This window comes from Monocercomonoides exilis, assembly GCF_001643675.1.
Source record: "Monocercomonoides exilis strain PA203 chromosome Unknown scaffold6-2077815, whole genome shotgun sequence".
NCBI classification, from domain to species: domain Eukaryota; phylum Preaxostyla; order Oxymonadida; family Polymastigidae; genus Monocercomonoides; species Monocercomonoides exilis.
The window spans coordinates 1,761,003-1,787,814 of NW_027150551.1; the positions used below are offsets into that span (position 1 = coordinate 1,761,003).

Below are 26,812 nucleotides of genomic sequence, written 5' to 3' on the forward strand. Positions count from 1 at the left end.
CATCATCACAAGCAAAGGGAACACTGTTTATCATTTTCTATGAGCTCATGGTACAGCATTTGTAAATTTATTTTTGCACGGTTTTAATTGAAATAATGCTTATTATTTATATGTGATGAATTAGGGCAATCCGTACAAGACATTATGTACTGGAACAAAGAAATCGTAATCTTGTGTTATCAGAAGCAACTACGCGTCATCCACTTGCTCCGCTAATTGAAGCATCTGGAATGATGGATGATGAAGCCATTGCAGCTGCACGCTCATCTGCTACGGATTTAGAATCTTCGAACGAACCATTGAGTGCACTCGTGCCAACAGATGATGATCCACTTGTTTCATCTGCATCGGGCAGAGCGTCTTTGCTTAACCAAAAAATGAAAACAACAAGTCCTATTGTATGACATCTTCATTTTTGAAATTGTTTTGTTATTTTTTTCCTTTTACATTTTTGTAAAAGGCATATTTTCAACCTGAAGAAATAGCAAAATATGCAAAGAAACGTTTGCCGTGTTACATCACTTGTTGTTTTATAATACTTCTTTTCTTATGTTTCTTTCTTTTTATTCGCTATCTTTTTTTCTTTTGTTGTTTTAGCATTTCCAACGTTTCAATTTATTTTAAGTTTATCGAAACCAACAAACGATCCAGGGGAAGAGCCAGAAGAAAAAGTCAAAGTTACTTACAACGACCTCGTAGTTCTAATAAATAGGAGACATCGAGAAATGAAAGAAGCTTGGGAACGCTCGCAACATAGGAAAGTTTTGAAAATTATGATACAATTAACAAAAGTTTTGAATGATGGATTGCATCCCGATGTGTTTCCGAGATTGTTCTCGTTGTTATGCAGGTCATTGGATCAATTTGGAGCAAAGGTTTACAAACAGCTGCTTGATGCCTCATTTGAAAATGGTGAAGATAGTGTGCATTTTTATTGAAATTTATAAATAAATAATGAATGCTTTAATCGCAAAAATAATTTCTTTAATTAAAATTGTAAACAATCAATGATGAACCCCCCTTTCATTGAATGTATTTACAATCATCCATTTCTTGATTTATGTGTGTAATGATGTGAAGTGTCTCTGGGGCTGTCTCGAGTGAAAGATGAAGCAAAAGAATATTTTCAGTTTTGGCTTTACAAAATATCAGCTTGCAAGGATTTGCTTACCAGAATGTCTGCAATGTTTTATATTTTTTGTCTTTTTATTTGTTAATTTTTTTTGTCAAACCCCATTTTCCGTTTTCTGTGTTTTCTTCTAATTCTTGACCTAATTATTTTCTTTTTAACTAAATTGTGTCCTATCAATTTCCAATTCCTCTTTAGTCTTCTTGAAGCTGCAATTCTGAAGTCCTTCTGCCTGCTGCTGTCCAATCCTTATATTCCGACGCTGCGGCGTCTGTTCCACATGTGCAACGGCATCTCAAACCCAATGCTTGCTGCGTATGTGCGCTCTTATGTGCTTAAGAAGGGGATGGAAGTTGGAATGGACGACAGAAAGACAGTCATCGACAACTTCATCTGGTTCTGGATCAAAATGAGGAAGGCCACCACGTATCGCCTGTATCAGGCCATGAAGCTCGAGAAAATAGATTTCAGTCACTATCAAAGAGTATATTCGCCTTGCATTCAGATACACATCGCATCCCTCCTCCAGCTGCAGAGTGGTGCTACATCGTCGCGCAATCTGATTTATGTATGAAGAGAATGAAAAGAACGATTGAAAAGAAACTGGATGAAAGTGAGATGGGAAAGTTATTGCGATGTTATGCTTTGGAATTTGAGTTTTAAAATTATATTTGATTTTTTGATTTACTTGAACGTTTTGATATTCATTTCAATTTTTTCTTCTTTTTGTTATTTCTTCTATTCCTTTATGTTAATATCATAGCACAAGTTGATTCCTCTGCTCCTTCATGCTTACCGAGACATGGGATGTAACACTGTTGTGTTGCACCACATGCTCGAGTTATGTCCATCTGCTATCATTTCTGCCAATGCTGAGAAAATCGTTGAAGCACTCAGCGGAGACATTATCTTAATGGCTGCATTGGATGGGGTATGTTAAATGAATTTTTGGTTATTTTTTGATATAACAACAATTTCGTTCTCATGCATTGTGATGTGTTTATTCAATAAAACAAAACATTGAAACATCTCATTATTATTCTCTCTCTCTTTTTTTTTTATTCAGAACAAGAAAGTGCTTCCAACAAAAAACTCGAGTGAAAGCGACTTAGACGAGGAGGACATGGACATGGACTCAGACAGCGAGATCGGGTCGAAGCCTTCGAGTTCTGAGGACGGGATGCCGCAGCGCAACGGGCGGGCAACAAGCTTCTCTGTTTCTGACCCCAGCTTGGCGTCTGTGTCCCCTCTGATTTCGATTCCTGGGCAGGAGGCGGTTCCGCTGGCGCAGCTGGAAGATGCGCTTCCGCCTGCAGCATACGACCCCCACGCCCTCATCAGCAACACCTGCTTCCACCTCACCCAGTCTGAGCCAGACGAGACGCAGAGGGCATTCATCTTCAGAGAGCTCCTGCTGCTTATATCGAAGATCAACAAGTCCTGCTCAAACTACCTCATCCACATAAAGGAGCTCCTGGCATTCGGACTCAAGTTCTGCACAGTGTGTTTCTTTTGATGAGGATTGATGTTCTCTCTCTTTTTTTTTGTGAATGAATGTTGAATGAAATGAGATTCAACTTTACAGTTTTTTGAATAAACTCTTTTTTCTTTATTTTTATTTCATTGAAATGCATTTGATTTCAACCATTTTATTCCTGCAACCTTTATTCACTCAACTTTTTTTTAAATATCCCTTTCTGTCTGAATTCCTTCTCATCCATCATTCAGAGCACAGATCTGACGCTTCTATTTGACGATGTGCACAACCACTACATCACAAGCGAAGCCTTCAAAAGGTCTCAACTCAGAGTCACTTCAACCCAACCTTCTGATCGCATCTTCGACCCCCGCTCTGTTCCTGTTCTGACCTCTCCTTTAGCTGCTGGCAATCCTCTTTCTGCTTCTGCTTCTGCCTCTTCTTCCTCTTCTTCCTCATCATCGTCTTCAACTTCTTCTTCTTCTTCTTCTTCTTCTGCTTATCCTTCCTCATCTGCCAAGCCGTTTTCTGTCGTTCCCTCAGTTCCCTCACGTGGAATCTCTCTGTTCTCCAACACACACCAGTTTGTATACGACAAAGAAATCCCATTAATCCTCTCCAACGCCGAGGAGGTGTCGCCCTCACGCTCCAGACTCAGCAAAGAGGTGCTCTCTTCATATGAGATCATCACACCAGACTCTGTTCTCTCCTCTTCTTCTGAGATTTCCACTGTGTTTGACCACACACTCGGCATCCCCCACGACGAAAGCGTCGACTACGACACGATGGCGCCTGATGATGACGACAGGCCTGATCCTCTTTCACAAGCGTCCTCTCCTTCTTCTTCCTCATCTTCACCTTCTTCCTCCTCTTCGTCTTCTCCTTCTTCCTCTTCCATATCACCTGTTCCACCACCTCCTCGCACACTCTCTCCAAAAGGCAGCTTAAAGAAAAAATCTGGCGACGGCCGAGCAATCGACAACGATCCCTCGTCTGGCTCATCTTCTCCTCTCCTTCCCGATCGCGTGTTCTCCATCACCCCCTTCGCCTCCAGCGCACTCACATCCTCTCCTTCCTACTCTCCCATGGGCAGCCACACATCGCTTGCTGCCCCGCTGAAGCCACTTCCACCCCCTCCTCGGCCAGATGCCCCATCGCTCGGTAAGAAGAAAGCGCTGTCTGCTGCGTCTGGTGCTGCTGCCTCTTCCTTCGGCTCTTCTGCCCGCCGCCCAGGTGTCAAAATTGAGAAGAGGGCAGAGTCGCTCTGGGAGCGTCAGTCGCCGTCGAATCCGTATGCTGCCTCGAGATACTCAATGCGCGTCTCCAGCAGCCCGCTGTCAGACTCGAAGTTCACTTCACTTTCAGGTTTTTCTGCTTCTGCGTCTTCGTCCAATTCATCCTCTGCACCTCACCGGATGCCTTCTCTTGCTGCCCCAAACTTTTCGCAGATGGACAATTTCTTGTCGTATTTGTATGCCACCCCACTGGAAGAGCCTGCGCCTCAGCAGAAGCTGTCAGAGGAAGAGATCTTGCTGTTCAAAGTGATCAATGGCAGCTGCCGCTCTGCTGAAAAAGCAGCATATGTGGCGCAGTCGTACTCGTTCCAGCAGCTTTTCTCGTTTATGGCAGAAGAGCAGCAGATGGACTGCGGGTGGGAGCTGCTGAACTCAATTGCTAAGTGTGCACTTATTTCATTATTTATTTTGTGTGTTTATTTTTATTATTAATTTTCTGAATTTTGCCTTTTTGATGTGTATTGGAAATCTTATATATACATTTTTATTCAACATATGCTGCTTCTAACAGACCAGCGTGTCCATGCATCACAGATCCACTCTCAGCCTATTTCCTCTTCAAGATTGCACAGAAGGCATTTCGCTCTATCAATTCATTCACACCAGACGATCTGCGGCGCCAAGCTGACCAAATTCTGCTTCATTTCGCATCGAAAATAAACTTTGGGAAAGGAATAGAACAACAAATCGCGTTTTATGTGGAGATGCGGCGGTCGTTCCAGATATTCGAGATGCTCAATGCAGAACTCATCTATTTGGCTAACACATTGACGATGAAGGTTTGCTGTGTCTTAGAAATATGACTAAGAAATTTCTTTTGTTTTTAATTGTTTTTATCTCGTGTGAATAATAATCCAATTCAATATCTTCTTTCTGTTATTCACATATATGTTCTTGATGACCAGTCATTTATGCCCCACAAAACTCGTAGGCATCGCCGCGCACTGAATCTGATGAAAGGGTGCATAGCCTTCAGCCAAGTGTCCATCCCATCCATCGCCTCAATTCCGCTCCGCCTGAGGCTTCTTCTGAACACTCTGTGTGTGTCGCTGGCGGTGGGACTTCTGAGCCATGTGGAGGTGATGGTCAAGATGATTATCTCGCTTCTGATGCAATACCCAGAGACGAAGATGCAGAACGGAGAGGCTGTCTCGACAGAGCACGATATTGTCGAGTTTCTTTCGCAGTTCATTTCAATCTTGCTTGTTCTTCCATGTATGTTTTGTGAGATGAGATGTCTAATTGATTTGTTTAATTAATTGGATGGAATGGCATTTCTTAGTATAAGAAATTGAATTGTCCTTCTTATTATTTTGTTGTCATTACATTTTTCCTCTTGTTAATTCCTTTTTATATTGTTTTATTTCATTTAATGTTTTATTTTTTATTTCTATTAACAGCTCATCCACCTCAAGCACCATTTGCAATTGTCAGAGCTGTCCGAAAATATGTGAATGACAAAAGGTGGAAAGTGGAGTCTTGTGCAAAGGGAATGATTAATTGCAACATTCTTGCTCTTTTAACCTCCTTGGCACAGAAAACGTATATTTATCATGTGAGAGACCGTATGCTTGCCAAATGTACTTTGTTTATTAGAATTAATATTAATTTGCTTGTTTGTGTGTTTATTTTAATGTATGCAACTTTCTTTCATTTGCGTTAGTTGAAAGCAATGATGTTCTGAAGGCGACAGACACAGACTACAAGGAAGATCTGATGTATCTGTTTGATGACACCGTGTCTTCCATATTGTTTGAAGTGCAGCGTCTGAAGGATGTTGCTGCCGTTGAGGTGTGAACATCAGTTTATTGCCTAATTTCCTGTATCAAATTTGTGCCTATTTTTATTTTAATATTTGCTATTTTTCTTTTTTTATGTGATAATTCAAACTTATTTTTGCAGGCTGGCAAAAGCTGCGTTGCACTCATAATTCATTTCATTGAGACAGGAATGGTGTTCTGCACTTTGAATCTTGGGCTGGCACAGGATATATCAAAACTGTTCAAAATCCTTAAAACTAAAGTTGTAGAGCTGGAGCACAATCATTATTCTGTTGTGATAACAAAGTATGCATTGAAATTTTTAAGCAAAAAGCTAGCTTTGTGGAATATATTGAAAAATGAAATATTCTTTTCTTTTGAAATATTTAATAACTTTTTTCTGTGAATGGAATATTTTTCATTAATTTTCTAAACATATAAAATTATTTTTTTTAAAAAATCTCTTCTTTTCAATTTCGCAATAGATCTGACACATATTCCTCGCACGTCAAAAACATCATTGACAAAATCTGCCGCATTGCTGACACAGATCCCAGTGTCTTATCCGTTCGACTCAGAAAGAGCATTCTGAAGCTAAATTTCAGTCGGCAGTGAAATCATCAAACTTTCCTTTGTTTGTCTGAATATTGCGTTTTTGTTTCATTTGGACATTTTGAATTGAATACTTATTACAGAGCTTCAAACGCTTGTTAATTCAATTAATTATTTCTTCGGATTCTTGATTATTCTTTGAGATGTTTTTTTCTGAGCTTTATCTTTGAGTCAATTCAAAAAAAAGCATATCAAATTTCGTATTTATTTATTTATTTATAATTGTTTATTGGTATTGTAATAACTTTGTAACATTTTTTTCCCTGTAATTTCTATTTCATTCTACCCGCCATCTTGTATTCCTCGGTTGGGGGACATGAAGTTTTAAATGTGATACTCTCACAACTGCACTTCACTTGTTTCATGAATATTCTTTCACTTCATTTTCCTCATTTTTTTATTATTTTTTTGAGTTTTATTAATAAATTGTTCATTGTTTTGGAGGTTAAAATATCTGTTATTTTTATAATCTTTGCTTGTTTCATTTACCACAAAAAAGAAAAGAGGGATAAAAAAAGTCAACAAAACAAATAAAAATTCCATTAACTAAGAAGGCGCAGATTCACGAGCAGATGTTGGTGGTGTTGGTGTTCTCTTTCTCGAAGAGAGCGGAGGAACAATTCTACCCGACGATGACAAAGAAGGCGAAGGAGGTATTGCACCCGAAGAAGGCGGACGCGGAGAAGGCGGCCTGCCAGACAGAGGACGAGCAGGTGAGCCGACACGTGCAGAAGTTGGCGGTGTGGCACGAGACGCTGTTGCTGAAAGAGGAGCAGCTTGCGCAGAAGGCGAAGCAGGGCGTCGCCGACTTGCGCTGAGTCTTCCTTGTGTGCCTGTCAATTCAGCTGTTCCAGACTGAGATAAAGGTCGTCCAATGGTTGGTTGGTAACCTCCTGTAATTGAAGAAGATAAAGATGCAGGGTTAGCTGCAGATGTGGCAGAGCCTTCAAATGGGTTTGCTGCTTGCAACGAAGCTGCAGCTGGTATATTGCTGCCCTGTAACGATTGAGAAGGATTAATAAAAGATTGAGCTTGGGCATTCAAGACAGCAGAGGAAGAAGAGTTGAGTGTGTGAGATGGATGAGGCTGAAGTGAAGGAGATGTTATGCGAGGCGGCTGAAATGTTGAAGTGGCGGAAAAAGTTGGCGGAGGCATCGACGAAGCAAGCTGTGATGCTGGCAAAGTGGATGAAGACAAGGGCATAGCTGACGGAGCAGCTAATGGAGCAGCTAATGGAGCATTTGCATTCTCAGGAATCGTCGAAGGCATTCCTGTCAGCTGTCCTTTTGGTGGTGCGCGTAGAGGATTTGCTGATGGCGGTGGAGGAACAATTGTCCGTGCTCCTCCGACTGTTTGTGGATGATCAGGCGAAATGAATGCTGATTGAGCATTCAGTGGCTGGCTCAGCGATGTTGTTGAAGCAGTCAGACTGGCTGAGGACGAATTGTTTGTTGAATGCAGCGCTTGGTGCAGTTCACTTGTGACTCTGTTTGGAGGAGCTTGTGAGGAAAACCTTGAGCCAGGCAAAGCAGATAGAAGAGAAGGATCAATGGCACTTTGTTGTTGTGAACGCTGTTGCATTGAAGCACCGGATGTTGCTGCACTCAGTGATGGATTTGTGGGAGTTGGTGCAATTGTCCTTCGAGCCATGGAGCCAGCCAGCAAAGAGCTGGGGTTTGTTGATGTGGCTGTCACTGTGGATGCCAAGAATGGTGACTTCACAAAGACTGATTGTGAAACAAGAGACTTGTCAAACTTGTGGTCAGAGCCAATGGCAAGGCCAAGATCAGCAGATGCAGACACCAAATCACCAGAAGGTCTCACAGTTGACTCCAAAAGAGGATCTCTTGGGACAAATGTTGACTGTCCTGTGAGTGTCTGAGAAAGAAGAGACGGAACATCGAAATCTGCATCAGAAGATGTGGATGCATTGGAAGAAACAGTCGAATTGAGTGGAACATTACTTGGTTGCAGACTTGCTGTGGTTGTAGACTTACTCGTGTTATGAAGCGACTGGTTTGTGGATGAAAGTTTTCCTGTTGTCGAAAGTGGCTGTTGCTTCATCGTCTCTGCATTCGTGCGTTCCAATGAGTTCTTTGTCTGGTCTCCTCCAACAATTCCTCTTTGACTGAATTTTCCGCTTTCTCCATTCTTCTGACTTCCGTCAATGATAATTGGCTGTGTTGTGTCTTCGAGTCTTCCTCCTCGTTCTTTTCGAGTCCATTCGCTGCTTTCTCTTCTGATAAATGACTTATTCTCTTCCTTTGAATCATCTGCATCTGACTCGTGTTTGCGGTGGTGGTGTCGGTGGTGATGGTGCTTCTGATGCAGCTCAGAATCTCTGTTCTTCCTCCTTGCCACTCTGATTTTCTTTTCCAGTTCCAACAGCTGGTCGTCTTTCTGCTGCAGCAGAAGATCCTGAACACTTGTCTGTGTCTGGTCATTCCCCAAGCGCCTACCGTCTCCAGCTCCACCAGCACCAGAGATTGGCAAGCCAAGAAGCGCCCCTGCATTGGACGGAGGAATAACAGCTCCTGGATACATCATGGCACCCAGCTGGTTGTAGCCATCTACTCCCCTCATTCCTTCATCCATCCCTGAAAGAGGAGGCATCTGAGGAATCTGAGGGCTCTGCTGTGGTTGTACAATGCCCAAAGACACAAGCAATGAATGGAATGTGTAAGGATCCATCCATCGTGCATGGTGAAGGAGGTTGTTGACAACCATCAAACGAGACTTGGTAATGGCAGCAGCTGTCTTGTTGCTGTCTAACGAGCTTGATGAAGAATAACTGGAAGAGTACGATGAATCTCCTGAGGATGAATCCGAGTAATAGCTCGAGTTGCTCGAACGTGACGATTCGCTGTCGCTTCTTCTGTTGTGTGACGATCTGCCGTGTGAATGGTGTCTGTGCTTCCGATCGTTCTGTGATCTCCTGTGGCTGTGTTTGCGGGTGCTTCGCCCACTGCCCTCTTTGTTGTGAGAATAGCCCCGTCGGCCGTCTGATTTGGAGTCGCGCCGTGAGTGCTGTTTTCTTCTCCTTCCTCTGCTCGACGAAGACGAATCGCCTTCTGTGTCTTCTAAGTCCATTTTAGTGTATCCGCTTTTTCTTCTCCTGCCGTGGCTTCCTGATCGATGGCGGCGTCTGTCATCTTCTCTGCTCGAATCGTCTTCTGTTTCTCCATCTTCATTTACCACAAAGCGATGCCTCTTTGATGAATTGTCGTCTTTCTCTGTTTGACTCCTCATTCGTTCTCTCTTTTGAACCCAGCTTTCTTCTGGTTGATTCACCACAATCACTTCTCCATCGCCTCCGCTTCCGTCCCCTACCTTTCTTCCCCATTCTCTTCTGCCACCTTCTCCTCCTTCTCCCCGTACAGCTTCTGCTTCTTTCTTGAACAGCGCCCTTCGCTCAGCCCTTTTTCGCATCAGCTCATCCAACATAGGATCAGCTGAAGCTGAAGCTGCAGCATCACCGCCTGCTTGTTGGTTTGCTTCAGCATTTTCCGGTTGTTCTTGTGCGCCGTCTGTTCCTTCTCCTCTCAATTTTCTCAGTCTCTCTTCTTTCTCTTTCTTCTTCCTCTCTTCCTCTTCCTTCTGTTTTTTTTCCAAGGCGCGGAAGGCCTCTTCCTGACGCTGCTGAATCGCCAGAAACTTCGCTCGCTTGTCTCCGCCCATTCCATCATCAAGTGCGGTGCCTGCTCCACCTCCTCCTGCAATTACTCCAGAAGGTTTCTTTCCAGTCAGTTTTTCTTCTTCCTCTTGTTCTTTTTTCTCCTTCGCTTCTCTTTCGGCTTGTTGTTCTCTTTCGAATTTTTCCTTAAGTTCTTCAGCTTCTCTTTCCAAACGTTGCTGCTCTCTCAAATCTTCTTCTTCTTTCTGTCTTTTTTCCTCCTCCTTTTTCCTTCTTCTTTCTTCTATTTGTTTTTGCAGCTCTGCTTTGTATGCTTCTTCCTGCCTTTTCTTTCCTTCATCCGGCTCGTCCATTCGCGTAATCCTTGAAATGCGCTGGAAAGACGGCTGTTGCACAGGCTGTGCAGAGAATTGCTGCTGTTGCTGCTGCGGTGGCTCTCTCCCAAAAGGCCCCTCGTCTGCTCTTCTGTCGCTTCCTCCTTCATATCCCAACGGCTCCTGGCGACCTCCTTCCCCTCTCCCCTTTTGCTGCTCGGACCACTGTGAATCAAGCCAGGGTGCTGCTTTGTCAATTTCTGCCTCGTACATCTCTCTCTTCCTCTTCTCTTCTTCTTTCCTCCTTTTGTTTTCTTCCATTTGTTGCTTCAGTTCGCGTTGATATGCATTTTGCCTCTCAATTTGCTTGCGTTTTTCTTCATCAGAAGGAATATTCCCCAGCAAATCACCCAATCCCACGCCATGCTGCAGTCCAGGCGCGCTTCTCCGATCTCTCTCATCCATCCCGTCGCTGCCTCTATATCCTCCATACTCTCCTCTCCCGTCTCGTTCATTTCTTCTGTCATACTCAAACTCGTTTTCTCTTCTTCCTCCGTATCCTCCATACCCTTCGTCCCTTCGCTCGAACTGCCCTCTGTCTTGTGGGCGCTGCGGAGACTGATAGAACTGATCTCTTTCATCAGCTCTTCTACTCGGTTCACTTTCGAACCGTCTTTCATTCATTTCTCTGTCATCTCGTCGGTATCCATCGTCTGCTCCTGGAGGCATATAGCCACGATCTGGCGGAAGCATTCTTTCCATGTCATCTCTCCTTTCGTTCCAATCTCTTGCTCCTCCTTCCATTTCTCCTCCTTTTCTCACAGGCGCCCCGCCTCCTCCTCTGCCCCATGGGTTGCGTGCCATCGACTCTTCTTCGATCCTTCTTTCCTTTTCGATTTCTTGCCTTTTTTCTTCCTCTTTTCTTCTTCTTGCGTCTTCCATCTGTTGCTTCAATTCTTGCTGGTAGGTCAGCTGAGCTGCCCGCTTTTCAACTGCCCCTGCAGATGTCGGCGGAGTTGCTCGTGAAGGTGCACCCCACCCTCCTCCCTCTTCTCTGTTGTCTCTGCCAAAAGAGCCAGCACTTCCAAAGACAAGTCCTTCTTCGTGCTCCTTTTCTTTTCTGTCAAATCCTCCTTTTCCTTGCTTGTCTTTCTGCTTCATCTCAATTTGCCTTCTGAGCTCTTCTGCATATTGCCGCTTTCTCTCCATCTCTCGTTGTGCAGTGTTTGGCCGCCCTGAATCACCAGCAGAAGATGGAGTATATCCACCTGTTATTCCTCTTCTCTCATCTCTTTCTCTTTCTGCATTTAAACTTTGTTCAGAACCTGTTCTTTGATAATTTCGCGAAGGAGATTCCACCTCTTGCCTTCTCCAGGGATCTATGCTTTTTGTTTCTTTTTCTCTGTCAATTTCTTCGGTTCTATTTCTTTGATAAAAACTTGGAGGTGATTGCTGCTGCTCTTGTTTTGTTTTCACCTCGTAATCAACTTGATCGCGAAACTGTGAATTTCTTGATTCCCATGAATTTTGAGCACCCATGTTTTGGGGCTCCTCGCGATTGGAAATATTATCCTCCGCATGAATCTTTGCTTTTACCCAACTTGGCTCTTCAGGAGTTGCAGCAGGCGGTCTAACAGTAATTACAGGCTGTGGCTCTTCTTGTTTTTCACTCGAAGCTTTTGCCATTGCTTCAAGAAATTTCCGACGTTTCGCTTCATAAACTTCATCTCGCTTGGTTTTTGCAGTCGAGCTGAATAAAGAAATAATGTAAACAAATATCATTTAAAAATAGTAGTTTTGATAGCAAACGCTGTAATTTTCTTAAATTGTGATTGTGTAACAACTTAATGATGGTTAATGAAATTTTAAAATTAAATTAAAGCAAAACCTGCTTTTGAAGATACCTTGAAATAAACGAAATTTTAATTATAAAAATGCTATAAAATAAATAAAAACATACATGCTCTGCTGGTCCTGATGCACTAATAACATGAATGTTTAAAAATATGTGAAATAACTACATTTGATATTATCATTTCAAATAAGAACCACTACCCCTCTAATTTTCTCAATTTTCTTTCTTCTTCGCGCAATCTTTGTCTTCGTTCTTTTTCAGTCTCCGCTGGATCATATATATCGCCTGTTAATCCATAAGACTGTTGTTGAGACATAGCAGTTTATATCAATGTTTATATAATGGTTACTGGAAACATTAACATGTTCATATGGGACAGATCCAAATTTTTATTTATTTTTTTCTTGAAGACACTCGTGCATTTCTGTATGTATTATAGTTTTTAGCGTACATTTGAATTTGTTTATTCTTTTGGTTACTTTTCAAATTTGTAACGACCGTTATAATTTAAATTTACCTTAATGAATATCCAATCACTTTTTTTTCTGTGAAAAAGGGTAATAATAAATATTTGATGAATTCTGATCAAGAAACATCTTTGACTCAACATGAAGGTATTAAATGTTTATTTTTTATTCAAACATATAAATGAAATTTAAATGATGATAACTATCTTCATTCTCATTCTTGTCAAAAGAAAATGAGCCAAAAGCAGTAGCTGGTACTCCAAAAAAACGTACAAATGTTCCGCCCCTTTTTCCAACAAAGGCATCGACTGCTACTCCAAAATCGCATGTAAAAGGGATTTCTCAATCATCTCCTCTTTCTTCAATCTCAAAATCCGCTTCAAAATCAGAACAACAATCGGCTAGATCGTTAAATTCTTCTTCACGTTCAAATAGAGGTCAGCATAAATCCAATGGATCAAACGAGGAAAAATCAAACGCACCTAAATTGTCAAAGCAAACAGAACGGTTATTGGAATTATCAAATCCATCTTTTTTAAAAGGAAAATTATACTCTTCGTCTTCTCTTCTCACGCAGCTTAAGTCAACGAAATCACCTTCATATGGAAAATCAAAAGATAGTCGAGCAGTTCCTTCCAGAAATCAAAAATCGAGAGAATCTCCTCTCAGCTCACGAAACATGCAGTCAACGTTGAGCAATACTTCGTTTTCTGGGAGCCCACGACAGCAAAATTCGCTGAAGCAGCGTGCTTCATCGCCTTTAAAAAGTTTGACCGCAGCTCAGTTTGCTCAACTTATAAACAAGCCTTTTGAAGTTGGTGGGCAAGTGTATGTAATTGAAGCAATGATCGAACCAGAAGAAGAGCAAATGCAGGAAGAACCACAAGTTCCAGAGTTTCAGGCACAGCAGCATCCTCAAATACAGTATTCAGCTCCTCCTTTGACGCCTGGCTCGCAGTGTAAAACCAGACGTTCCACAATGGCCAACAGAGGAAGAGACTCTGGCTTCACATCTCCTCGTGCAAAAACACCTACGAAAGATCTTAGTAAAATGACAATGTCTGAGCTGCAAAAAGAACTGAAAGTCGCAAAAGAAATCACAAACAGCTCTAATATTGAAGAAGATCTGAACAAAAGTTTAACTTCCAGACAAAATTGCAACACGCATCGCTCTTTTGAAGGAGGTGCCTCTATGCATCTTACGCCTCGTTCCTTATCTGCTCCACGTGGGATGGCGCATACTTCAGCATCGATGTCTTCCTCATTCACTTCAACAAACAATGGCGGAATGGCCTCAACTCAGACAAATGGCTATCAATCAGCTCGGCAAAGAGCCGTCACGCCCGGTCGCTTAAGGCTGCAGCGGTGTTTGCATCGGAGGACGAAAGAAGAAGACGAAGCAGCAAAGGAAGAGCTGCTCAACAGGCCGCCGTGGGTGATAGGCAGGCCTCCATCTCCGTGGAATCCCTACAAGCAGCCTGAGACTGATTACAACCAACGAGACGGATTTCTTCCGGATGAGTCGTCATTTGCAGAGTATGGAGGCAGAGACTCGTGTGTGTCGATGTCTGTTTATTCAGCAAACACTGCAGCAACTGTAGACTCAAGCACAGGAAGCACCAGCGGAAAAGAGCAGACAGATAAGGATCAGCCTCAGAATGAAGACAAGCCTGCAGATTCAGAGAATGCTAAGCCAGCAGAAGGAGAAGGAGAACAGCAGCAACAAACTGCACCTGATCCGCGCACAACAGCCGAGTTCTCCTCTGGATTTGGCAACAGACCAACTCCTCTGGCTGAATACCCTCAAATGACTGCACTGGATGGCACACCCGGTGGAGCCTTCTCTCCCTCTCGCTTCTCCAACAGATATCCTATCGGTGCCCGTGTTCCTTCGCCCAGAAGAGGCGGAGCGTCGCGTTCTGTGTCTCCTTCTTTCTCTCTCTATGGCAGCACCATCCGCTCGCTTTCTCCGAGTCGTGGCTCTGTCTCCACACAGCCTGATCCACAAGTGGTGATTGCTGGAAATGGCGCTGCTGCTTGGATCGACCGCTCCACGCTGGTGGCAAAGAGAGTGGCGATGGAGCTCTCACAAGAGTCTTCGCCACCTGCTCGCAAGGCCTCGCCTTCGCTGCGAAATAGCAGAGACATGGGCTTAATCTCGGGTCTTTCATCAACAACAGCTTCTCCCATTGCACAATCATCGCCTTTTCCTTCTTCGTCATCTCCTGTTTCACAGCCACGCGCTGCTTCGCCAGCACGTTCTGTTAAATCTTCTCGTGCAATTGTAGAGCCATCGACTGCAACAGCCACAACATCCACACCAATCACAGCTGCTGCATTCAAAAATCCGTCTGCCTCGGCTGACGATAGTGACATTGACGTGAAGAAGATTGAGTCTCTCAAACAATACGAAGACACACTCATCAAAGCAAAGATCTCGTCTTCATCTCCACTGCGGAAGGACATAAACATTCAGATTGCGGCTGCAGTTGAAGCTGCAAAGATAAGAGGCATTGCTGTCACTTTTGAAAGGGATGAAAACGGACAGACTGTTGTGTTTGTTGATGGAGTACATGCCACATCAGATGCTTCTTCTGCTTCTTCTTCTTCTCAGAATTCATCTGATGATGCTAATGCAGGAAAAGAAGCGAAGCCCCAAAGAAAACCGCCGCTGTGGCACAAGTCGCCTTTGGTGGCAGGCAATCCAGAAATGAAAGAGCTGAGTGCTTCTTTGGCTGCTTCATCTGCAGAGGCTGGCTCTTCTTCAGAGGGACAAGGAAAAGAAGAGTCAGCTGGCAATGGTGCTGATGCAATGGATGATGAAGACAGCAGCGATGAAGATGATTACAGCGAGGATGAGGATGAAGAAGAAGATGACTATGTTTACTCGGACGATGAAGAAGCAGATGAAAACGGAGAACGTCCAGTGAAAGAGAAAAAAGAGCGTTCAACAAAAAAGAAAGAGAAAAAGAAGAAAGCGTATAATCCTCCTCTTCACATATATACGACTGTTCAGAAGACATATGAAGAATTGGTTAAAGGAGGAGTCAAAGATCAGAATGCGAATGCTGACTCAGCAGATAATTTGGAGGGAGATGATGCAATGGAGGATATTGACACTTCCAATTATGCAATTGAATTTACGAGTGAGGCAGACAATGAAAACGAAGAGCAACCAGTTGAAGCATCATCCTCTTCATCTTCCGCTTCCTCCTCCTCTTCCTCTTCATCTCCTTCTTCTCCTTCATATCTCTCAGCAAACGCCTCTTCTCTTTCCCTTGCTATTCCTTCTTCAAATTCACAACAGCAATTTGAGTCATCTGACACAACTCAGCCAACTTCACTTCGACAGCCCGTTCAGTCGCCTAATGTGCGCTCTTCTCTCTCTTCCACCCGCTCATCCACTTACTCCACCGCATTGCACACACCCAGCTCTTCTCCTTACTTCACCGAAGACGCACTCCTCCGCGCCGAGCGCAAGCATCAACAGGAAGAATCCTTACGCATGGCTTCAATGAGCGGCAAGCCTCTATTCGACAAGCAGACTCAAAAGGCTTTAATTAACTCAAATAAGAAAATTGAGGTTGCCGTTCCACAAAAATGAGTTAGAATCTGTAATAAATAATTATTTTTATTTTTGATATTTGAGCAACTTGTTTTTATTTAATTCAAAAGCCGGGGCACCTGGAAGCTTAGTGTATTTTTTATTGTATTTAATTTTGTTTTTTTATTTACGTTTATTGTATAACATTTGCACCTCCACAATTCTTTCTTCTTTTAATCCATTTGTACTTTTTCCTAATTTGAAATTTCCTCATATTTTTTTTTTCATGCTATTTATCAACTGTTTCTTCATTTAAAGCAAAGCATCTGTGCAAATGGAAATTGGATGAATTGCCTTTTGTACAATGTTGAAAAACAAAAAAATAGTTATATCTTTGTTTGTTTCACTTCGCAAACACTATGTTGAAAATTGAGAATGATATGTTAATTTAAAATCTCATCATGTGTGGACGCTGTGTGTTTGTAAGAGTGAAGAATGATTTCAAGTATCCCTGCATGCGGGGTATCTTTCTGATTGAATCCATCAAAGGCTTATCAATCTTCTTTTGGAGGGCAAGTAATTCCTTAGTCCTCTTTGTGTTACGTGCTCTTTGCTTCTTTTGGGTGAAGTCATCCTTATGTGCTTTCTTGAAACGAAGTTTCTTCTTTCTGAACATATCTTCTCTCACTCCTGAAAGATCAACTTTTGAAACATTAACACGTGTTTTAGTGAGGATAAGATATGCGCGATTGAAGCGGCGAAGTGGAACGCCATTCATCTTGTATGGTCCTGTTATTTAACAACAATTGAAAAATGATAAAAAGCATTTATTTTTTATTTAAAATTGAAATTGAAATTGAAATCAATTTTCTCGATTCTTTTAAATAAAATAATTTAAATACCTGTGCAAAGAATTAATCCATTCTTAAGATTTTTCAGGCACACAACTCTACGTCCCTTGTTGCGTCCAGCAAGAACAATGGCGATTTGTCCAGGTTTGCAAACTAAAGGCAAAATAAATTTCACATAAAATAAAGAATAATAATTGATTAATTGAGTAAGCAGAATTTTATTCTGAATTATCAAGTCTAAATGGAAATACACACGCTTCATTCTCTTTCTGATCAACAATGATATTACCCAATTGACTATTCTGATCTTTTCGATCACATTTTTAAAAAACAAAAAAAGTAAATTTTTAAATTTATTGATTCATTTAATGAGACAAAACAAGCCAAATTCAATTTACTAATAAATCCTCATAAAATAAATGCTTAAAAAAACGCGATAAACTTTGTGGAAATTTTATGTATTTTCTAGTCAGGATCGTCCATTGAAGATGAATCTCCACTTGAATAATATGATGTTAATGGACTTGAATAATAACTCGACCATGAGTAATAACTTCTTCTTTTCTTTTCTTCTTTTTCTTTTTCTTCTTGTTCAATTGATGTTGTATCAATCAGATCATAGAAATCGATTCGTTCATTCTCAAACGGGAATCGAACGTCAAGATCTTCGCTGTTAAGTTGCTCCAATTCATTTTCAATGTTTTTGATCTCTTCACCTGAAATTAATTCTTTATTTGCATCTTTGTTCGAATCATCGCCCTTTGCTATTTCTGCTGTTCCATCTTTGTTCCCTTCTTTCTCAGTTGTTTGTTCAGCATCCATATGTTGCTCATCCATCTCTCCATGTGAATCTTCCTTTGCTTCTTTTGCTTCCTTTGCCTTTTCAGCATCTTCCTTCTTTTGCAGCAGGAGCTTCTTTCTGTCTCTCTTCTCTTTCCTCTGTTTAAGGAGCCTTTCCTTTTCGATTCCTTCCTGAATCGCCTGCATCAGCGCATCTGCACTCCAATCAACCCCTCTGCGCTTGTAGAACAGCATATATGCATTTTCATCGATCACTCTCTTCTTTTCCGTCTCCGCAATCTCATTGTTTGCCTTCTCTTCCAGCTCGTTTTCATCTATTATCATCTGCTCTTCCTCAGTCATCCAGTCTTCCTCTTTGCCTCCGTTCTTCTCTCTCTCCAATCTCAACTCCTCCTTCTTCTCTCTCCTCATCCTCTCCCTCGTTCTCTCTTTGATCTGCTGCCTCTCTCCCTCATTCACCACATCGCTGACGTAGCTGTCGTTGAAGTTCATCCACCTTCCAGTCATCGGACACAGTGCATATGCTGTGTAGTGCCCTCCGCTTGTCCATCCGCTGTGCATCGAAACACCAAACAGATCATAAATGGCGGGGGAAGGAGAATTGGTGGAGGTGTTGGTGGATGATGATGGAAGTGAAGAAGATGAGGAAGATGATGATGATGAACATTCATTACCACTCTGCCCTCTCTTGAAAACGAGCTCTGGGTATCTTTCTCTCAGCACATTCATCATCTCTGCTCTTTCTCCATCGCCACACTGCTCCACCCACGTGAGGTCGAGTGCGTCGACAGGATACTCAATCATCCCTGTCACTTTCTGTGCTGACAAAATCGACTTCCCCGAAGAGAAGCGCTTGAACTGCATCACAAGCAGAGGAGGCAGTCTCCATACTTCCATCTGCTTCATCCCCTGGCGGAACTCCTTGCATCTGTTGCAGTAGTACATGTTGTCTTCCGTCAGCTCCTCGGGTGATGTGAATAGCTCGAGGCAATCCTTCAGCGTCAGCTTCTTCTTCCGAGCGTTTGGTGATTGAGAAGAAGAAGAGGAAGAAGAAGAAGAAGAAGAGAAAGAGGAAGAAGTGCCTTCCTTTGCAGCAATCTCGTCTTTCTTCGTCTCGTCTGCCACAACATCAATCGCCTTCTCAAAGTCGAAGCACTTCAAATTGAGAGCCACCACCGTCAGCTCTTCAATGTCATCTGGCAGCTCCTCTGCGAATGTGATCTCTTTGTTGAACGACACCTCCACAAGCGCCTTGCTGATGTCTGGGCGATGATACACCAGCCGATACGGCAGAAACGCACGCGACGGAAGCGGCAGGTCTGCCAGCCATGCGCTGAGCTTCTGGTATTCTGGAAGCAGATCGGTGTATTCTTTCTCTTCGTTGCGCTTTTTGAGCTCGGCTTCTTCCGCTTTTCGCTTCTCTTCGGCTTCTTTGCGCTCTTTCTCTTCTCTTTCTTCTCTTTCTTTCTTCTCTTTCTTTTCTCTTTCTTTTCTCTCTTTCTCTTCCTTTTCTGGGTCAATCTCTTTCTCTTCTTTCTCTTTCTCCTTTTCTTTTTCTTTGGCCAATCTTTCTGCTCTCAATTTTTCTCTTTTCTCCTTCTTGATTTCTTCGATCTTTTCGCTCCAAGAACTGCTTTCTGACAGCTCATCAGCAAATTTGAAGCACAATTCCTGGATTTCTTCTTGTGTAAGCAAATCATCATCATTGATGTCATCTGGATCTTCTTCTTTTCTGTTCGCTGCCTCAACTGCTCTTTCTGCTTCCTTTGCTTTTCTCTTCGCCTCTTCTTCTTTCTCCTTCTTCTTCTCCGCAGCTGCGTCAATCATCTTCCTCTTCCAGATGTTCGGAGCAACCTCTGCATACGCACCAACCCTGTCTCTGCCATCGCACACACTCTCAAAGAACTCTCTCTCACACTCGTCGTCGGTGGTGAGGTAGTCGTCGTTGTAGCACTGATACCACGGCTTCCTTCTCCCGTCAGGCATTCGCTCGCCATAGTAATTCCCTGCATAGTCGTTGTCATAGAAGGACCCATCTTCACCAAAGAGTGGCTCCACATAATGAGACGAACACGATGCAGATGCTTCTGATGATGTTTGTTCGGATCCCTTTTCGGGCTTCTTGGCATCATCAGGTTCTGCTCCTTCTTTCTTTTCTTGTTCGCTTTTCTCTTCGCTTTTCTCCTCCATTGCCTTTGCCTCTGTCTCTGCCTCCGCATCCTTTTTCACCTCACTAACAACAATCTCCTCCTTCTCCTTCCTGTCCACCTCTGCCCGCTTCTCCATCCATATCTTCAGCGCCACTGGGTCCAGCTGCGACTTCATTGCATTCCACACTCTGTTCTGCACATCCCACGGTGTGTTGTGGTGCACCCGCACACTCGCTACTATGGGGCCTCCGCGCAAATGAGTGCTGTATGGATAATACGATGAGTATGCTGATCTGCTCACAGAACTCACTGACAGCCGCAAATTCAGCAGGTCGTGCTCGTGTTCATACTGTTTGGCTTCTTCGGCTTTTCGGTTCTTCTCTTCTTCTTCTGCCTGTTTTTTTCTTTCTGCTTCTTCTTCTTCTTTCTTCAACTTTTCTTCTTCGGCTTTCATTTCTGCTTCCTCCTCTTCTTTTGTTTTAGGTTTTGTTTCAGTCGAGTCAGCGTTTCCATCAGATTCAGTCTTATCTGAGTCCTCATTCGGCTTCTCTGCACTTTTGTCTTCTTCTTCGTTGTTGTTGTTGCTGTTTGTGTATCCGCCATTGGTCCATCCTCCACTCCAGTTGTACTCTGACTTCTTTGCTCCTGTGCCAGCCGAGGCAGAAGAATCAGTGGCAGCAGCCGCCATCGTCTGCATCTTGCTCGACCACACGCTTAGCCCATCCACCTCTACGACAGTGATGCGCTTCTGGTGGATCGCAATGGCCTCGTCTTTTAGCCCGTACCACTTCCACACCCGCCCAAAGGACACTTCGCAGCCGACAAGCTTCTCCTTCTCCACGCCAACCAGCGGCGACAGCTTCTTCGCGATGTCTTCGATGGACGAGAATTTGGGGATTTCCAACACAAACGAGATGGGCCGGCGGTGTGTGGATGTGATGTATCCTGGAAAGAGAGAATAGACGCATGTAGGATATTTCTGTTTCGATTAATGTGAGTAATATAAGATTAATTCGGGGAAAAAAAATTAATTTGTTAAAAAGGATGAATAATAAAATGAATGAATAAGAGAGTGAAAAAAGTTTCCAGAAATTCAATGAAGCTATCTTTATCAAATGTTTTTGTAGAAATAAAAATGATGTTTCTCAATTCTCTCTGTGTGTGTTCTGTTTATTCAAACTTTCAGTCGTTCTTTTACGCTCTTCATATCAAGTGAGTTGTCTGGAAGAAAGATAATATCCATTTTCATCGTGCGTTCCCCAGGAAGCGGCAGCGGCAGAACAGAAAAAGGATCAAATGTAACACTCCGCTTTTTGCAAACTGGGCAGTCAATTGTCGACTTCAGCTGGCCTTCGAAATAATCAACAACAAATGATTTGTTGCGCAAAAGATGCTTCGACCATGCGTTTGCAGCATTCTCCGCGTCGTTATTTCCAGTTGCTTCAGTCATCTCCACATAAGGTTTGTTAAGAACACGATTTAAATCTTCGTGCTGAATTTTTTTCGATAAGAATTATCAGAAACACAAAATAATGAATAAATTATTGAACAAAAAATTGCATTGAAAAATAGTTAATAAATATTATATTCACAATCAAAAAAGATAAAGCCTTCATACTAATCCATCTAACAAAAATGTGAGAAGTTCTTGCGAATCATGTTGCTGATAGCCCATGAATTGAGGAGCAAAATGACCAATTACAGTCTTTAAATCAGAAGGTGAAACTGTTCTGTTATCATCTTTCCATATCTTTTTCAAAAAAGAATAATAACTTCCGGCCATTTTTCCTCCACATCCTAAAACGTTTTTTTCATTAACATCTTTTAACCATGATAAGGAAAGCATATGTGCCGTTAATGGAAGAGCGTGTGACAAGCATTGTAAAGCTGAATTCATAAAGCAGGTATTTCCAAGATTTGATAATCCAACTGCGCCTGGAATGGTTGTACGCTGGCCAGAAGATGATTGCAATGTGTTTGAAGAATTAAAAGTGTTCCATGATTTGCTTTCTGAATCTGGTCGCAAAACTATTGAGGTATTTGGTTCATGATTTTCCTCAAAATCAGAGCTACAACAAACAAATTGATGGAGTTGAGTGCAAAAAAGATGAATAAAAATGAAGAAGTGAAAAAGAATATATGTTTTATTTCTCACAAATCATCAGTAAATTCACACATTTTTTTATTCTGACTTTCGTTCTTTGTTAAATTTTCATTTTCTTCAATTTTTTTGTTTTCTAAAAAATATTATTTAAATTACCCAAAAACATAGACAACAACAGCAAATTGAAAAAAATTTTTTCCATGAATAAAATTTTAAATGAATAATACCAGGTTCATTCTTTGAAGATAAATTATCTAATTCTTTGGTTGTGACTTCATCCTTTGTGTTGTCTTCTTTTTTATTTAAGATGTTATCCTCTTTCATTTATGATCAAAGCACCAATAATTAATTTGGACTTTCATCGATCACTTTTTTTTTGTTTTTTAACAAAAAAACAATTTATTTATTTCAATTTTTCTTTCAATATGATGCAACAACAAATAAACACATTTACGAATAAAGTCATGTTCTTCTTTGAACAATATTCATTTTATTTTTAATTATTGTTTTTCTTTGTGTTTATAATTGTTTGTTTTGAAAAAAAAAAAAAAGAAATATTTATTGGTAATTTAATTTTTTAAAAAAAGAGATGCATGACATAAATTTCACCAATTCAATAATGAGAAAAATATCTAATATTGTCCGAAAAATATTGAAAATCGTTTTTTAAAAAAAATCTGCTGAATGATATCAATAAATTTGTTTATTCGATGTTTTTGACTATTGTGAACATTCGGATTCCAATATTTTTTTGTATATCATATTTATTCTATGATGTTCAACATAAACGTTCATTTTTTAAATGGATGTGATTAGATACAATGCAGATTGAATCAAATAATTCAAATTGAAAAAATAATTTTAAATTGTGGGGGTTATTTTATATAACCCCTGTTAATTTGAATTGACTTGCTTATTTTTAAAATACACATGCGATTTTGAATTGAATGTTTAAAACTTGAAAAAGAATAATATTAAATAACAAACAGAAAAGATTTATATAAAAAACTGAAGTCAATTTTGATTTTCTCTTAGAAAAAAATTTGGTCTTTCAATAATCAACTTCGAAAAAATAGAATAATTCGATAATTCGTTTTAAATGCTATTTCAATTTATGTCATCGAAAACATGAGTTATATAATGAGAGTTTGAATGATTGCTGCAATTAGAAATTCAATTTTCCCAATATACAAATTATAAAAGCTTTTTAATACTTTTTGTTTTTTTCTTCACAATTGTGAACTGTTTCTTAATACTATAGCACCAACGATAACTTCTGTACCATTATGCTCAGTCCTCATTGTTAATTACTGCTTTTTTCGTTTTTAGCAACAGCAATTTTCAAACAATATTGTTTTTCATTTTTCGCCTTGTTGATAAACAATGTTAAAAATCATTAACAAAAAATATATAAAGCACTGAATTTTAAAAAGTGTGTATGGTTATTTTTCAAGATTTCCTATCGAGTATTAAACATTTCTATTTTTAACAAATTGGGTAATTATTTTTGAAATCATAACTTTTTTCGGGGTGTTTGTAATTCTAAAATTTTGTTTCTTGGAAAAGGAATTATTCTTTTGAAGGGGAAAAAAGACATAATAATTGTTTGAAAAAACGATATTCGAGAACGTATTTAAAAAAACAATCTTTTGAGCAGCTATAACTTTGTAGTATCGTTTAATCTGCATTTTAAGTGAAGACTCAGACTGAAATTTTTGATAGAAAAAATATGAATTCAAAAATAATTACCCAATTTTGCTTTTTCGATTTTTATCTTATTATTAAGTCGATTATACATTTTTCTTTCGTGCCTAAAGCACAGAAAGCCTTTCATATGTGGATGATCAAAATTTTGAAGTATTTTTATCCTCAGAATTACTCTTTAGCGCAAATAAAATTTCTACGATCCCATCAGTTTATTTTCTCTAGTCTAAATAAACAGATTTATATTCCAGCACGCTCAAACCATCATCAACAGTTCTATCTTCCTTCTATTTACAGCTCCGACACTTTTTTCTCTGCCTTTGACACCTCCTTTCTTCGCCAAACAAGCTCTTCACCAAATGCTTCTAGATGTCTAAATTTTTTTGTAAAGTTCCTTTTGTTTAATTTTCAAATAAAGAAAAAATATCAAATTTTCATCAAATTTCGGTTTTCGCTCACCAAACTTCACTAAATTGGAAATAATAACATTGTCAATATTTTATTGTCATGATATCGAAATTTGATGAGTGGGAACAGAAATTTGATCAAAATAAGAAATCTTTATTTAATTTGAAAATTAAACAAAAGGAACTTTTCAAAATAATTTAGACAGATGCTCGAAGGATCAGAAAATAAAAGAGAAGCGCCAGGAAGATTGCTTCATTCGTACAGAAAAAACATCGCTTTGAATGGTGCGAATGGAATAATTCAGATGGCGGATTTTCATCTGGTGGTGCACTTTATGTTGTTTGTTCCAATGCAAATCTCACAATCATTTCTTGTTCGTTTTTCAATTGCAATTGTCCAGGAAGTGATTGTGGTGGAGGAGCATTGTTCTGCGGAAATTTATGGAAATTTGATATCACAAAATCAAATTTCACAAATTGTTCTGCTTAACATGGAGGAGCGAATTGTTTATCTACTCCACAATCATCTTCAGTTTGGAAGTTCTCAGAAAACAGAGTTGAAAGCTGTTCAATAACAAACTGGTGTGGAACTGGTTGGTGCTTTTCACTCTATTACATGCCCTCAGATGCTCAATTCCTTTTTATCAAATGAAAGTGCATCTCAAATTCTGGTGGTGATTCTGCTGGTTCTCTCACTTTTCAAAATCCACCAAGCAATAAGCCAAGTCAATTTTTGGTCGATAATTGTCAATTTATAAATAACAAATTGACATCAACTTCAACTTCCTATGGATGTGCCGCAATGTGTTTTTATCCTCCTTTTCCCTGGATGAATAATATGAGATTCATCACTTTTTGTTTCTTTGATGGCAACACCGCAACTAATGGCAGAGGAAACGATGTGGTTTTCAATGGCAGCAGCATCACTCAATCACCTTTCCAGCAATGCAGCTTAACAACCCCAACACAAAGAGTATGGAATCAAGGAACAGCTGATAGCGATGTGTACAATGGCTGGCTCCCCCTCATCGCCCAGAACAAAATCGTTTCTAACAGCGGAACTGATGCTGATACCTGTGGCAGACCCCAACAGACACCATGTGCTACCATCGAGTATGCTCTCAGTGGTTTTGCCCTCCCCCAAGATGCCTCCCTCATCCTCCTCAAATCCACCTTTGCACACATCCAGACACTCACGTTCGTTTCTCCTTACACAAAAATCACCGAAAATTGCACAGATGCCACAACCATTGCCTCCAGTGGCATTCCCCAACCATCAAACTCATATTCACACTCATCACAAACAACATCATCATTTTCTTCATTTTCATCCTCATCAACAATTTCTTCACCAGATCCATCTGCCTCGTCTGCCCTCTTCCAACAGACCCAGGGCTCCCTCACAGTCTCTGCCCTCGCCCTCGCCCACAACTCCACAAATCAAATCACCCCCATCTTCTTCCACCTCTCCGATAACTCCCCTTCCCTCAACCTCAACACAACCACCATCACTGGAACAATCCCATCTTCATCATCAATCACCACACCCCTCTTCTTCCTCACTGCTGGCTCCCTTTCCCTCACCAACTGCACCATTACCAACATCAATTCACCACAGCTACACCAACAAACAACGAATCGTTTTGCAAGCAACAAATTGATTTTCAATGTGTTTTACCAGAATGACTCTGTTTTAATTTTAACTTAATATTGTTTAATTCATTTCATCTAAAAATATCTTCTTTGTTACCGAGCTTATCGTAATATTATCAACAATATTAGAGTGTTAAATCGGAACTCTGCACCACATTTGGAAAATGTCATACGTGAACTGTTTTTGACTATGAATATTTTAAATAAAACAAAATGCTTCGCTAAATGAATTTTTAGCTTGTCGTTAATTTCTAGAATTCCTACGTTTACACATGAAGATTTGGAATTTGTTTATTTTATTGAAACAATTTTCTTAATTTATCGAAATCTTCTTTAAAATAGAAGACGTTAAGGATCTGTTTTCTTTTTTTGCCAATCGCATCATATCATGGACATGCAGCAAATAACTTTCGCTTTATAAGAAGACTTCAGCAAATGACAAGCCATTATGCAGCATAAACTGTGAAAAGCTTATAGAGAACAAATCCTGAAATAGGAGATAACTTTTTATAAAAGTGTAAATTACTCAAAATCATTTGAAACGATTGTGAATAAAACATGAACATCAAGCATTCTGCACTCAAAAAATTTTCTAACATTTTCGTTTGGATTCGCGTTTATGAGATTTAGAAATAAAGCTTAAATGATTTTCCTGGAATTATATCGAAAATAAATGATGTTTTATAAATTGACTCCAACATCAAATTATACACTCATGATTGTTTTGAGAATATAATTTGCTGTGGAAATATTTTTTATTATAATGGTTATTTTCGAGATACTCCCAATATTTGTTAAGCTTTTTCTGAGTTAATGATTGCAGAAACTTCTCCACTTTACGGCAAGGTACTTTTCGGTTCATCGCATTCAAGTGATGAGATACAAGACAGAATGTTTGTGATTTAATTTTTTTGTCAATACGGAAATTTATTTTCATCGTGATTGATAGATTTGTTCAGAGTAGTGAAAATTCATCTCAATCAGGACAAACTGAAATTAATGCGAAAAAACTGTTTAATAATTGAATCAAATGAAAGAAGTCCACATTCTTCAGA

At 40.5% G+C, this 26,812-nt stretch overlaps 6 protein-coding genes across 6 annotated transcripts; 2 read left to right on the forward strand and 4 right to left on the reverse strand.

Annotated features, from left to right (window-relative positions):
* The first annotated feature begins 14 nt into the window (after nucleotides 1-14).
* MONOS_4258 (uncharacterized protein) lies at nucleotides 15-6,742 on the forward strand. Its single transcript, XM_067874317.1, has 15 exons — nucleotides 15-50; nucleotides 125-398; nucleotides 461-503; nucleotides 598-921; nucleotides 1,081-1,177; nucleotides 1,328-1,697; nucleotides 1,893-2,060; nucleotides 2,196-2,630; nucleotides 2,858-4,284; nucleotides 4,413-4,680; nucleotides 4,807-5,116; nucleotides 5,302-5,466; nucleotides 5,565-5,692; nucleotides 5,804-5,967; nucleotides 6,147-6,742. Exons 1-15 carry the CDS (start codon nucleotides 40-42, stop codon nucleotides 6,274-6,276), a joined length of 4,314 nt encoding a protein of 1,437 aa, XP_067734011.1. The 5' UTR covers nucleotides 15-39; the 3' UTR covers nucleotides 6,277-6,742.
* MONOS_4257 (uncharacterized protein) lies at nucleotides 6,734-12,416 on the reverse strand. Its single transcript, XM_067874316.1, has 5 exons — nucleotides 12,277-12,416; nucleotides 12,182-12,203; nucleotides 12,110-12,125; nucleotides 12,031-12,064; nucleotides 6,734-11,971 (listed from the first exon to the last, which is right to left on the reverse strand). Exons 1-5 carry the CDS (start codon nucleotides 12,390-12,392, stop codon nucleotides 6,820-6,822), a joined length of 5,340 nt encoding a protein of 1,779 aa, XP_067734012.1. The 5' UTR covers nucleotides 12,393-12,416; the 3' UTR covers nucleotides 6,734-6,819.
* Nucleotides 12,417-12,650: 234 nt separating this feature from the next.
* MONOS_4256 (uncharacterized protein) lies at nucleotides 12,651-16,517 on the forward strand (the record flags this gene model as incomplete). The annotated part of the gene is made up of 2 exons (XM_067874315.1): nucleotides 12,651-12,690; nucleotides 12,774-16,517. 2 exons carry the CDS (start codon nucleotides 12,651-12,653, stop codon nucleotides 16,145-16,147), a joined length of 3,414 nt encoding a protein of 1,137 aa, XP_067734013.1. The 3' UTR covers nucleotides 16,148-16,517.
* On the reverse strand, nucleotides 16,192-17,224 carry MONOS_4255 (putative Ribosomal protein L6e). Its single transcript, XM_067874314.1, has 3 exons — nucleotides 17,194-17,224; nucleotides 16,990-17,091; nucleotides 16,192-16,876 (listed from the first exon to the last, which is right to left on the reverse strand). The coding sequence occupies exons 1-3, from the start codon at nucleotides 17,198-17,200 to the stop codon at nucleotides 16,536-16,538; spliced, it is 450 nt and encodes a 149-aa protein (XP_067734014.1). The 5' UTR covers nucleotides 17,201-17,224; the 3' UTR covers nucleotides 16,192-16,535.
* Nucleotides 17,225-17,278: 54 nt separating this feature from the next.
* Nucleotides 17,279-22,317, reverse strand: MONOS_4254 (putative Ubiquitin carboxylterminal hydrolase 15; the record flags this gene model as incomplete). The annotated part of the gene is made up of 5 exons (XM_067874313.1): nucleotides 17,279-20,868; nucleotides 21,070-21,381; nucleotides 21,508-21,958; nucleotides 22,066-22,126; nucleotides 22,221-22,317. The coding sequence occupies 5 exons, from the start codon at nucleotides 22,315-22,317 to the stop codon at nucleotides 17,404-17,406; spliced, it is 4,386 nt and encodes a 1,461-aa protein (XP_067734015.1). The 3' UTR covers nucleotides 17,279-17,403.
* Nucleotides 22,318-25,085: 2,768 nt separating this feature from the next.
* Nucleotides 25,086-25,709, reverse strand: MONOS_17078 (uncharacterized protein; the record flags this gene model as incomplete). Its single annotated transcript, XM_067869962.1, has 3 exons — nucleotides 25,086-25,312; nucleotides 25,379-25,481; nucleotides 25,554-25,709. 3 exons carry the CDS (start codon nucleotides 25,707-25,709, stop codon nucleotides 25,086-25,088), a joined length of 486 nt encoding a protein of 161 aa, XP_067734016.1.
* Between the last annotated feature and the right edge of the window lie 1,103 nt (nucleotides 25,710-26,812).